We start from the raw sequence: 13,129 nt of genomic DNA, 5'->3' as shown, positions 1-13,129 counted from the left end.
TCTGCCAGGGAAGCTAGGCTACTTTGTAGATAACATTTCATTGAGAAGTTTTTTGGGAAAGCATTTCCATCTACCAGAAGACTGTTTTCATTAGCATCATTGCCAAGCGCTACACAAAGTGGTAGCTGAAAGCACCGCATATACACAGACAGGGGTATTCTGGAATGGGAGACAGATGGTGAAACCCCAAGTTTCACAAGACAAATCCACTTTAGTTTCAGTGAGCGTGAGTTAACCTTGGCAAGGTAACAGGTCAGGCCAGAACGCTAACCTTTACCACTGTGGCGAAAGGCACTGTGCATGAGTCAAACGGTGTGAGTGAGACAGAGAGAAAGGACAACCAGAAAAAGAGAGCTAGACCTTTAAAAACAGAGTATACACACACACACACACACACATTTCAGCTTGTTTCATAAAGGAGCTTGGCTAACAGCTTAACGGTGACTTGGTACCAACACTAAACAAATTTCTGGACTGGCAGGTTATGTAAACAACAGTAATGTGTGCTAATGGCTAACAAGGATACTTTAGCCATACTTCATCACTGAAATAAGTAGCAGCTCAGTCTTGTACAGTCACCTACAGCAAGAGGAACAATTCATTTCATCAACTCAAGACACACACCTTCCTCATCTCTCTGCTATTACACTATCTACTTACTCCTGTGTCGTATACGTGCACACACCCACGCAAGCACACCCTCACACACACACCCTCTCACAAACCCTGTCTCACACCCCCCTCCCACTCTCACAAACCCTGTCTCACCCCCCCCCCCTCTCACAAACCCTGTCTCACACCCCCCCCCCCTCTCACAACCCCTGTCTCACACCCCCCCCCTCCCCCTCTCACAAACCCTGTCCACACCCCCCCTCTCACAAACCCTGTCCACACCCCCCCTCTCAAACCCTGTCCACACCCTCCCTCTCAAAAGCCCGTCTCACACCCTCCTCCCCCTCTCACAAACCCTGTCTCACACACCCCCCCCCTCCCCCTCTCACAAACCCTGTCCACACCCCCCCTCTCACAAACCCTGTCCACACCCCCCCCCTCAAAACCCCGTCTCACACCCCCCCCCCCCTCAAAACCCCGTCTCACCCCCCCCCCCTCAAAACCCCGTCTCACACCCCCCCCCCCCTCAAAACCCCGTCCACACCCTCCCTCTCAAAAGCCCGTCTCACACCCCCCCCCCTCCCCCTCTCACAAACCCTGTCCACACCCCCCCTCTCACAAACCCTGTCCACACCCCCCCTCTCACAAACCCTGTCCACACCCTCCCTCTCAAAAGCCCGTCTCACACCCTCCTCCCCCTCTCACAAACCCTGTCTCACACACCCCCCCCCTCCCCCTCTCACAAACCCTGTCCACACCCCCCCTCTCACAAACCCTGTCCACACCCCCCCCCTCAAAACCCCGTCTCACACCCCCCCCCCTCTCAAACCCCGTCTCACACCCCCCCCCTCTCAAACCCTGTCTCACACCCCCCCCCCCTCTCAAACCCTGTCTCACACCCCCCCCCCCCCCCCCTCAAACCCTCTCTCACAAACCCTGTCTCACACCCCCCCCCCTCTCACAAACCCTGTCTCACACCCCCCCCACTCAAACCCCGTCTCACACCCCCCCCCCACTCACACCCCCCCCCACTCAAACCCCGTCTCACCCCCCCCATCCAAACCCTGTCTCACCCCCCCCATCCAAACCCTGTCTCACCCCCCCCATCCAAACCCTGTCTCACCCCCCCCCAATCAAACCCTGTCTCACACCCCCCCCCTCTCAAACCCTGTCTCACCCCCCCCCCCCCTCTCAAACCCTGTCTCACACCCCCCCCCCCCCCCTCAAACCCTCTCTCACAAACCCTGTCTCACACCCTCCCCCCCTCTCACAAACCCTGTCTCACACCCCCCCCACTCAAACCCCGTCTCACACCCCCCCCCACTCACACCCCCCCCCACTCAAACCCCGTCTCACCCCCCCCATCCAAACCCTGTCTCACCCCCCCCCATCCAAACCCTGTCTCACCCCCCCCCAATCAAACCCTGTCTCTCACACCCCCCCCTCTCAAACCCTTTCTCACCCCCCCTCTCAAACCATGTCTCACCCCCCCCTCTCACTCTCTCTCTCACACACACACAGTCTCATCTACATGTCCTCTAGTGGCAGACACTTGCCTCTGTGATAAGGGGAGTGGTGTCTGATCATTGGCCCTTAATTATGGCTGAAAGGGTGTGCCCCTCCCCCCTACCGTACATACACATCCTTTAGACACATCCACACTTACCCCGTCCCCCAACCATGCACTCCTTCCACCCCAGGCTGGATGATTATTCAGGTAACAGACACACAGAGGGTCAGACAGATACAGACTACAGGAGACGGACCACTACAGAGTATCTATCTAGGTCGCCCCGAAAATATCACTTACCTAACTAGTTGCAACAAACATTTTAAGTTTCACTGTAGTGGGTCTGGGAGAGGGAGGTATTTAAATGGTGCATCACTTCCTGTCCCAGTGTTCCGTCCTTCTTTAAGGGTACCAGCTGTGCTCACTCTGAAGAGCTCCCCTGGGAGACTGGGGCACACGCACGCACACACACCTCCCCATTCTGATCCAATAAATCTCTGGTGACATTCTTAAACAGGCTACAGCCCTCTGAAAAAAGTGCATCGCAAAAACACACACACGCATGTAGGAAGAAAAATGTTGTGTCTCAGCAGCCCTGTTAAACCAGTCGTTCTCTCAGTAACTGGCTCTCGGTCGGTCTGTGTGCCATATGGAGGATAAAGGCATCAAAGGGAGTTTTTCCTGACCTGATGCTGAAATCTACCACCAATTAGCCCAAGCAACAGCAGCCAGAGCAGCAGGGCGTGTGTGAGACAGACAGTATGGGTGTGAGAGGTAGAGACAGTGTGTATCATTGTGTTTGTGTGAGTAGAGGTTATTGATCAGACCCTGCTGTGAGGTAGAGGGAGTTGGACATCATCACTGAGCCATAATAATGGCAGGAGGACAGTAGCATCCTCTGTCTGTGGCTACTAGCGGCTCTGATAGATGGCTACTGCTATCCACACAAATGTGCATGTGTCTGCTCAAACGGTCAGAAACAGACTCCATGAGGGTGGTATGAGGGCACAACGTCCATAGGTGGGGGTTGTGCTTACAGCCCAACACCGTGCAGGACGTTTGGCATTTGCCAGAGAACACCAAGATTGGCAAATTTGCCACTGGCGCCCTGTGCTCTTCACAGATGAAAGCAGGTCCACACTGAGCACATGTGACAGACGTGACAGAGTCTGGAGACGCCATGGAGAACGTTCTGCTGCCTGCAACATCCTCCAGCATGACCGGGTTTGGCGGTGGGTCAGTCATGGTGTGGGGTGGCATTTCTTTGGGGGTCCGCACAGCCCTCCATGTGCTCGCCAGAGGTAGCCTGACTGCCATTAGGTACTGAGATGAGATCCTCAGACCCCTTGTGAGACCATATGTTGGTGCGGTTGTCCCTGGGTTCCTCCTAATGCAAGTCAATGCTAGACCTCATGTGCTGGAGTGTCTGCAGTTCCTGCAAGAGGAAGGCATTGATGCTATGGACTGGCCCGCCCGTTCCCCAGACCTGAATCCAATTGAGCACATCTGGGACATCATGTCTCGCTCCATCCACCAACAGACTGTCCAGGAGTTGGCGGATGCTTTAGTCCAGGTCTGGGAGGAGATCCCTCAGGAGACCATCCGCCACCTCATCAGGAGCATGCCCAGGCGTTGTAGGGAGGTCATACAGGCACGTGGAGGCCACACACACTACTGAGCCTCATTTTGACTTGTTTTAATGACATTACATCAAAGTTGGATCAGCCTGTAGTGTGGTTTTCCACTTTAATTTTGAGTGTGACTCCAAATCCAGACCTTAAAAAGTATTTAATAAGAATATTTCATTCATTCAGATCTAGGATGTTTTATTTTAGTGTTCCCTTTATTTTTTTGAGCAGTGTATTTGATCACCTACCAACCAGTAAGAATGCCGTCTCTCACAGACCTTTAATAAGCCCTCCTGCTCTCCACTCATTGTATAAAAGACACCTGTCCACACACTCAATAAAACAGACTCCAACCTCTCCACAATGGCCAAGACCAGAGAGCTGTGTAAGGACATCAGGAATAAAATTGTAGACCTGCAAAAGGCTGGGATGGGCTATAGGACAATAGGCAAGCAGCTTGGTGAGAAGGCAACAACTGTTGGCGCAATTATTAGAAAATGGAAGAAGTTCAAGATGACGGTCAATCACCCTCGGTCTGGGGCTCCATGCATGCAAGATCTCACCTCGTGGGGCATCAATGATCATGAGGAAGGTGAGGGATCAGCCCAGAACTACACAGCAGGACCTAGTCAATGACCTGAAGAGAGCTGGGACCACAGTCTCAAAGAAAACCATTAGTAACACACTACGCCGTCATGGATTAAAATCCTGCAGCGCATGCAAGGTCCCCCTGCTCAAGTCAACGCATGTCCAGGCCCGTCTGAAGTTTGCCAATGACCATCTGGATGATCCAGAGGAGGAATGGGAGAACGTCATGTGGTCTGATGAGACAGAAATAGAGCTTTTTGGTCTAAACTCCATTCGCCGTGTTTGGAGGAAGAAGAAGGATGAGTACAACCCCAAGAACACCATCCCAACCGTGAAGCATGGAAGTGGAATCATTCTTTGGGGACAGGACGACTGCACCGTATTGAGGGGAGGATGGATGGGGTCATGTATCGTGAGATCTTGGCCAACAACCTTCCTTCCCTCAGTAAGAGCATTGAAGATGGGTCGTGGCTGGGTCTTCCAGCATGACAACGACCCGAAACACACAGCCAGGGCAACTAAGGAGTGTGAAGAAGAAGAAGCATCTCAGGGTCCTGGAGTGGCCTAGCCAGTCTCCAGACCTGAACCCAATAGAAAATCTTTGGAGGGAGCTGAAAGTCCGTATTGCCCAGCGACAGCCCCGAAACCTGAAGGATCTGGAGAAGGTCTGTATGGAGGAGTGGGCCAAAATCCCTGCTGCGGTGTGTGCAAACCTGGTCAAGAACTACAGGAAACGTATGATCTCTGTAATTGCAAACAAAGGTTTCTGTACCAAATATTAAGTTCTGCTTTTCTGATGTATCAAATACTTATGTCATGCAATAAAATGCAAATTAATTACTTAAAAATCATACAATGTGATTTTCTGGATTTTTGTTTTAGATTCGGTCTCTCACAGTTGAAGTGTACCTATGATAAAAATTACAGACCTCTACATGCTTTGTAAGTAGGAAAACCTGCAAATTCAGCAGTGTATCAAATACTTGTTCTCCCCACTGTATATATTTACACAAAAAATATATGGGGGATTGAAAAATCATGCAGACAATTACATTGATGGAAGCAACAATCTTCCCAATATTAAGCTGATCCACCCCTTAATTTATTTATTTTTAATTAAAAAAACAATGAAATATGTACAGAATTTCCAAATAATATAGCTACTGTTACGATGATAGCTAGGCTATATTATCTATTTTGTGACAGAAATAAAAAATAAAAAAATAAAAAAAATTGAAGGTATAGAACAGACATGGTACTTATTCAGTGTTTTGCCTAGTGCTTTCTTCATTCATTAATCCCTCTTAATCCACTAATTAGGTCATTGATTTCATTCTGAAAGAAACACATATGTATTACAAAATTATAGATCTGGTGGAAAACTGTTGCAGCAATCCCTCAACCAATACAGGTGTTGTGCTAGTGCATGTGTGTATAAAGCACGTTTATAGTAGTCTCTGTGCACAAGCCCCGAGGATAAGCAGAGTGCTGCATTGCAGTGTGTCATATGCATAGGCACACACACAAACAAACACACACTTCAACATGATTTGGTCTTCCTGGCACCCTGTCCTCTAGCCCTGGCTGCAGTGAGTCTGTTCCCAGCTGTAGTGTATTATGGGTTGCAGTAATGAGAGTTGGATCTATAATTATGTGTCTGTCTGCATCCATGTTGCTAACTATGTGTGAGGAGAGAAGAGACGAAGCCCTCAGTATCAACAAGAGCCCCAGGAAGGGTCTGAAGGTTAGACAGAGAAGAGAGGAGAGAGAAAAACAGAGGGGTGGGGGGGTCAATCAAAATACTGAGTTGAGATGCTCAGAAGGCATCAATCATTTTCTCTACAGAACTTAATAGGCACCTACGTCAAGTGATAGTTGGGGACACTTAATATTTAGTTACACAGACAGACAGGGACACACAAAATAGTCTAATAAATTACTGTTTGGTTAGGGCCTCACACAACTACGAGCACACAGTCACAGCAATATGATTAACAAACAAAATTAGAATGAAAACTGAAGCAGCAAAACAGAGCCGCACAGTTCTCCAAGCAAAGTAGTGTGTGTGTGAGAATAAGTGAGTGAGTAAATGAGAGAAACCGATACAGCTAGTCTTGGAAGCACTCTTCTCTTTAAAAAAGCAACACTTTGGAGTGGCTGTATGAAATACATCTGCAGCGATTCTAACTACGCTTTACAGTGTGTTGCCATTTCACTCCTGTCTGTAACAATGAATAAAACCACAGAATGATACAAATAGGTTCGCTGGGCCCAGCCTAAACCATTTCCAGCACTGCCCCCAATTCAGCTCCATCTCAGCAGGAGGCTGTGAAGGAAGAGGCAGTGAAGCAAAAGCCACCTGTCATATACTGCCTTTCACTTATTTATGAGAGATGGTGGTGTGTGACATTCCTCCTCCCACTCACATCTGCAGCATCTAGCTTATAATCATGTCTGGAGGAATATCCTGCATACGTGGTCAAATTCATATACAAAATGCATGAACGTTATCTCTCTCGTGGAATACTGCTGGTCTGAAAACAATCCATTACACAATGATACATTGCATCAAAAAAACATGCTCAAATTACGTTTCCACTTCATCTGAATAAGGACAAGTAAAACATGTTTTAGCTAAGGCTTGCACCAAAATTATCCATTACAATTGAGAGGCTGCAGAAGAACTGAGCATCAACTAACGTTAGCTAACTAGCTAATGTTAGCTAGCCTCTTGCCAACAACATGCAATATCAGTTAGGTCTAGCTAGGTAAGATGGTAAGATGGTGAGGTGTTTTTGTTTCAGTTGAGGACACGTTGTGAGACACAAAAGCACTTCAAACCATTCAAATGATATAATACCTTGGCTAAATGAAACATGAACAACCACAGAGAGATAACGTATGTATTTAGTTTTGTGGCTGAAAAGGACAACCAAATGAACGTTATATAACTAGCCAATTGAAAAGCTAACTAACGTAGCTAGATAACTATCTGAAGTTAGCACATAAGCCACCAACGCCAAGTTATCGCTAGCTATACAAGTAGCTATCTAGCAAGACGAACATATTGGGCATAACATCTCACAAGTACTTTGAATAAAGTGAACCATTTGTATCAGCTACCTACCTTTTAGAGCGTTGTCATCTTGCAGGGTTTTGGTTACCGCTTTCCACACATTGCATCCCAAAAGACAGAGCACAATCGCTGCGGTCCTGCTCAAAACCCCGACCCTCGTCATTGCAGATGTCACACACACAAAATAGTTCAAATAAATATAAAATATTGACTGGCTACATCAATGTATTGTAAACCACACACATGTACATCGGGCAAGACTCCATATTTTGTAGCATTAGCGTTCCCTCTATTTTCTCCTTCAGTATGTCCTGTTCAGTTCTGCATCCCACCCCTCCTGCTGCTCCGTCGGTTCTTATTTTTTCTTAAAAAATAAAGAAAGTCACTGAAGCCAGGGCGGCCCCACGTTAACTATTCCGACACCAGACGCTGCCCCAACAGGCGCCTAGCAGAATCATTTGTGGGGTTTGACCGCCATCTCCAGGCGACTCACTGAAGTGGTTGTCTGACCACCGCAAGTGTAACACATGTTGAAGGGTTGACTGCTTTATGAAGATAGTCTGTATTTGTTTTTAATTAACCATAATAACTCGCCCAAACATTTTTGATCTGAAACAATACTGATGAAATACGCCATTTAACCAGAGATGTAATTCCTACTTGCTACTAAAAACTATACTGTCCACTAGCACTGAGCAATTACTGCTTTTTGAAGTCGGTTCGGTTTAAGTTCGATTATTAATACATCACGTTTCTCGATTACGATTTCGATTATTATTTTAAAAATTAAATGCATTATGCATTACATGGGTTGAATGTTTTAATAACACAGAATAAAACAATGAATACAAGTCCCATGATGGTAGTGACGGCCCAAAAAACAGAACGAAATGGAATTAAAATAATTTAATCTACTTGACATCAATTAGTTTTTTAAAAACGAAAAATAACAGACATTTCGTTAATCACTCAACACTAGTGTCCACAGTGTGTAAAATTTCCTTTTTCTTCACACAATGACATTAAAAACATGAGTAATACAGTACCAGTCAAAGTTTGGACACACCTACTCATTCAAGGGTTTGATAGAAATCCAGGGCTTAAAAACAAAGGTGTCATTGTACGCTGAGGACTCATGCTTTCTTTTTAAACCACCATTTGGATCCCTGCACAGCCTCATAGACAATCTAGATCATTTCTCTAACCTCTCTGGAATACAACTGAACTATGGTAAGTGTACCATTATAAAGTTGGATGGTTTTCAGAGATTGGTGGGAGGGGTTGAGGGTAGCTGAAGGGTGGGACGTAAAATAAATACAAATATATGACTAATGTAAAATATACTGTTTCCATAATACGTTTAAAGTATGTATAAGCTAGAAATGTATAAGCTAGAAATCACTTCCGTGTATTTGAAAATGAAATCATCTCCAGAACATCACTGTTTTTAAACTAGCCATAGAACACTGGTTACAATTTCAGTTTAATCTACCAGAAAAGAATGAAGAAATCGGCATATTTCAACAAATATTATGCCTAAAGTCAAATATACTAATTGATAATTTTTTTTTTTAAATAAACATTATTAGGGGATTTTTATTTTATTTTTTACAAATTGTATAACAATTGTTGAATGATATCACAAAGACCACTTGTGGAGTTATGTCTCACGTGCAGCTAACAAAAAGTAAACAGGATGGTTTTCAGAGATTGGTGGGAGGGGTTGAGGGTAGCTGAAGGGTGAGACTAAAAATGTAAAAAAATACATGACTAATGTCAAATATACTGTGTCCGTAATATGTTTATAGTATGTATAAGATAGAAGTAGAAGCCCAAGTATTGTTGTCCATTAATTTACTCCAATTAGGGCAGGGGTTGTAGGGTTAAGGGAAAATAATACAATAGAATGTTTGTAAAAAAAAAAAAAGTATGGAGGATTGGAAATGATGCAGACAATTATATTGAAAGAACCCACACTCTATCTGCAATATTAAAGCTGATCTACCCCTAAAAATAACAAATAAATGGTCATGAAGGAGAGGAGACATGGAAATGAGGAGAGGAGACTATTAAAGGAGAATTCTGAAGAATGTGGACCACCAGACCAGACCTGCCTGTGGGTCACATTGACCTGGGAAGGTTTGTCATTAAATGTATAACAAAGGATGACAAGGATTCTGCTTTTACTGTAGGAGCCAGACTGGGTAACCTAGAGCACTGGTCTTGTAAACCAGGGGTCGTGAGTTCAATTCTCACTGGGGCCTTGATTTTGACTCTACCCTCTGTGACATTAATTTGAAACTTTACACAGTGCTGCACAGGGTGGGAGCTCAATACAGCAGAAAGTTCTAAATGTGAAAGAGCTGCTTCCTGTGCTTGGCCCTCCTATGTTGAACATAATAAACGGCTCTCTATCCACCGGATATGTACCAAACTCACTAAAAGTGGCAGTAATAAAGCCTCTCTTGAAAAAGCCCAACCTTGACCCAGAAAATATAAAAAACTATCGGCCTATATCGAATCTTCCATTCCTCTCAAACATTTTAGAAAAGGCTGTTGCGCAGCAACTCACTGCCTTCCTGAAGACAAACAATGTATACGAAATGCTTCAGTCTGGTTTTAGACACCATCATAGCACTGAGACTGCACTTGTGAAGGTGGTAAATTACATTTTAATGGCATCGGACCGAGGCTCTGCATCTGTCCTCGTGCTCCTAGACCTTAGTGCTGCTTTTGAAACCATCGATCACCACATTCTTTTGGAGAGATTGGAAACCCAAATTGGTCTACACGGACAAGTTCTGGCCTGGTTTAGATCTTATCTGTCGGAAAGATATCAGTTTGTCTCTGTGAATGGTTTGTCCTCTGACAAATCAACTGTACATTTCGGTGTTCCTCAAGGTTCCGTTTTAGGACCACTATTGTTTTCACTATATATTTTACCTCTTGGGGACGTTATTCGAAAACATAATGTTAACTTTCACTGCTATGCGGATGACACACAGCTGTACATTTCAATGAAACATGGTGAAGCCCCAAAATTGCCCTTGCTAGAAGCATGTGTTTCAGACATAAGGAAGTGGATGGCTGCAAACTTTCTACTTTTAAATTCGGACAAAACAGAGATGCTTGTTCTAGGTCCCAAGAAACAAAGAGATCTTCTGTTGAATCTGACAATTAATCTTAATGGTTGTACAGTCGTCTCAAATAAAACTGTGAAGGACCTCGGCGTTACTCTGGACCCTGATCTCTCTTTTGAAGAACATATCAAGACCATTTCAAGGACAGCTTTTTTCCATCTACGTAACATTGCAAAAATCAGAAACTTTCTGTCCAAAAATGATGCAGAAAAATTAATCCATGCTTTTGTCACTTCTAGGTTAGACTACTGCAATGCTCTACTTTCCGGCTACCCGGATAAAGCACTAAATAAACTTCAGTTAGTGCTAAATACGGCTGCTAGAATCCTGACTAGAACCAAAAAATTTGATCATATTACTCCAGTGCTAGCCTCCCTACACTGGCTTCCTGTCAAAGCAAGGGCTGATTTCAAGGTTTTACTGCTAACCTACAAAGCATTACATGGGCTTGCTCCTACCTATCTCTCTGATTTGGTCCTGCCGTACATACCTACACGTACGCTACAGTCACAAGACGCAGGCCTCCTAATTGTCCCTAGAATTTCTAAGCAAACAGCTGGAGGCAGGGCTTTCTCCTATAGAGCTCCATTTTTATGGAACGGTCTGCCTACCCATGTCAGAAACGCAAACTCGGTCTCAACCTTTAAGTCTTTACTGAAGACTCATCTCTTCAGTGGGTCATATGATTGAGTGTAGTCTGGCCCAGGAGTGGGAAGGTGAACGGAAAGGCTCTGGAGCAACGAACCGCCCTTGCTGTCTCTGCCTGGCCGGTTCACCTCTTTCCACTGGGATTCTCTGCCTCTAACCCTATTACAGGGGCTGAGTCACTGGCTTACTGGGGCTCTCTCATGCGGTCCCTGGAAGGGGTGCGTCACCTGAGTGGGTTGATTCACTGATGTGGTCATCCTGTCTGGGTTGGCACCCCCCCCTTGGGTTGTGCCATGGCGGAGATCTTTGTGGGCTATACTCAGCCTTGTCTCAGGATGGTAAGTTGGTGGTTGAAGATATCCCTCTAGTGGTGTGGGGGCTGTGCTTTGGCAAAGTGGGTGGGGTTATATCCTTCCTGTTTGGCCCTGTCCGGGGGTGTCCTCGGATGGGGCCACAGTGTCTCCTGACCCCTCCTGTCTCAGCCTCCAGTATTTATGCTGCAGTAGTTTATGTGTCGGGGGGCTAGGGTCAGTTTGTTATATCTCGAGTACTTCCCCTGTCCTATTCGGTGTCCTGTGTGAATCTAAGTGTGCGTTCTCTAATTCTCTCCTTCTCTCTTTCTTTCTCTCTCTCGGAGGACCTGAGCCCTAGGACCATGCCCCAGGACTACCTGACATGATGACTCCTTGCTGTCCCCAGTCCACCTGGCCGTGCTGCTGCTCCAGTTTCAACTGTTCTGCCTTATTATTATTCGACCATGCTGGTCATTTATGAACATTTGAACATCTTGGCCATGTTCTGTTATAATCTCCACCCGGCACAGCCAGAAGAGGACTGGCCACCCCACATAGCCTGGTTCCTCTCTAGGTTTCTTCCTAGGTTTTTGCCTTTCTAGGGAGTTTTTCCTAGCCACCGTGCTTCTACACCTGCATTGCTTGCTGTTTGGGGTTTTAGGCTGGGGCTATATAAATAGATTTGATTTTATAGAGGATTGAGGGTCTTCCAAATATTGAAAGTGTGTAAATAATATAGTTACCCATGTTATTTTGTAAATGTATATATATATATTTTTTCATAATTTGTTTGAAATGTTTGGACAAAGATTACAGGTAATTTATTAGATATTTTGTAGTCATGTTGCGCGAGTTGGAACCGGTGTTTTTCTGGATCAAACGCTCCAAATAAATGGACATTTTGGAGATATAACGACGGAATTAATCCAACAAAAGGACAATTTTTCATGTTTATGGGACATATTGGAGTGCCGACAGAAGAAGCTCTTCAAAGGTAAGGCATGAATTATATGGTTATTTCTGAGTTTTGTGTCGCGTCTGGAGGGATGACATTTGATTGTCTGCGTTTGTTTGATGGGGTGCTGTCCTCAGATAATAGCATGGTTTTCTTTCGCCGTAAAACCCTTTTGGAAATCTGACACGATGGCTGGATTAACAAGAAGTAAAGCTTTAATTTGGTGTATTGCACTTGTGAATGTATGAAAGTTAAATATTTCTAATTTAGTTTGAATTTGGGCTCTGCCGTTTCACCGGATGTTGTCAAATCCTCCCGTTAACGGGATTTGATCCCTAAGAAGTTTAATTCAACTGTGCAGGCACCTATCAGTGTTGTTTGGTTAGCAGTGTTTCTGTAGCACATTATATGGAGTTTGCAAAATAAATGGCCACTGGATTGATGCAAATAATCATGATATCATTCTGACAGGTAGCCATGCTTTCTCATGTTCTATTGGTTTTCTTTCAACTTACTTTCATTGTCTAGCAGCCAAAGGAATTATCCTAATCATATTATCAACCCATGACAGTTATTGCATCTTTAAATCCCACCACTTTCTAACAGATATTCCCACCTCTGTCCATGAAACAGCTCACTTGTGGTGCACATTTTAGAAAGGTGTTAGCCCCAAATTGCA

General features: G+C 45.1%; 1 protein-coding gene across 1 annotated transcript in view; it reads right to left on the bottom strand.

The window, feature by feature from the left end:
• LOC139387833 (protein FAM171A1-like) overlaps positions 1-7,797 on the bottom strand; it is a 46,492-nt gene extending 38,695 nt beyond the window's left edge. Inside the window, exon 1 of the mRNA XM_071134097.1 lies at positions 7,466-7,797. Coding sequence (XP_070990198.1) covers positions 7,466-7,577 — 112 coding nt within the window. The 5' untranslated portion in view covers positions 7,578-7,797. The remainder of the gene's footprint in view (positions 1-7,465) is intronic.
• Between the last annotated feature and the right edge of the window lie 5,332 nt (positions 7,798-13,129).

This window comes from Oncorhynchus clarkii, chromosome 3 (genome assembly GCF_045791955.1).
Source record: "Oncorhynchus clarkii lewisi isolate Uvic-CL-2024 chromosome 3, UVic_Ocla_1.0, whole genome shotgun sequence".
NCBI lineage: Eukaryota > Metazoa > Chordata > Actinopteri > Salmoniformes > Salmonidae > Oncorhynchus > Oncorhynchus clarkii.
Note: the sequence above shows the minus strand (reverse complement) of the source record. Positions and strands in the feature narration are given on the sequence as shown.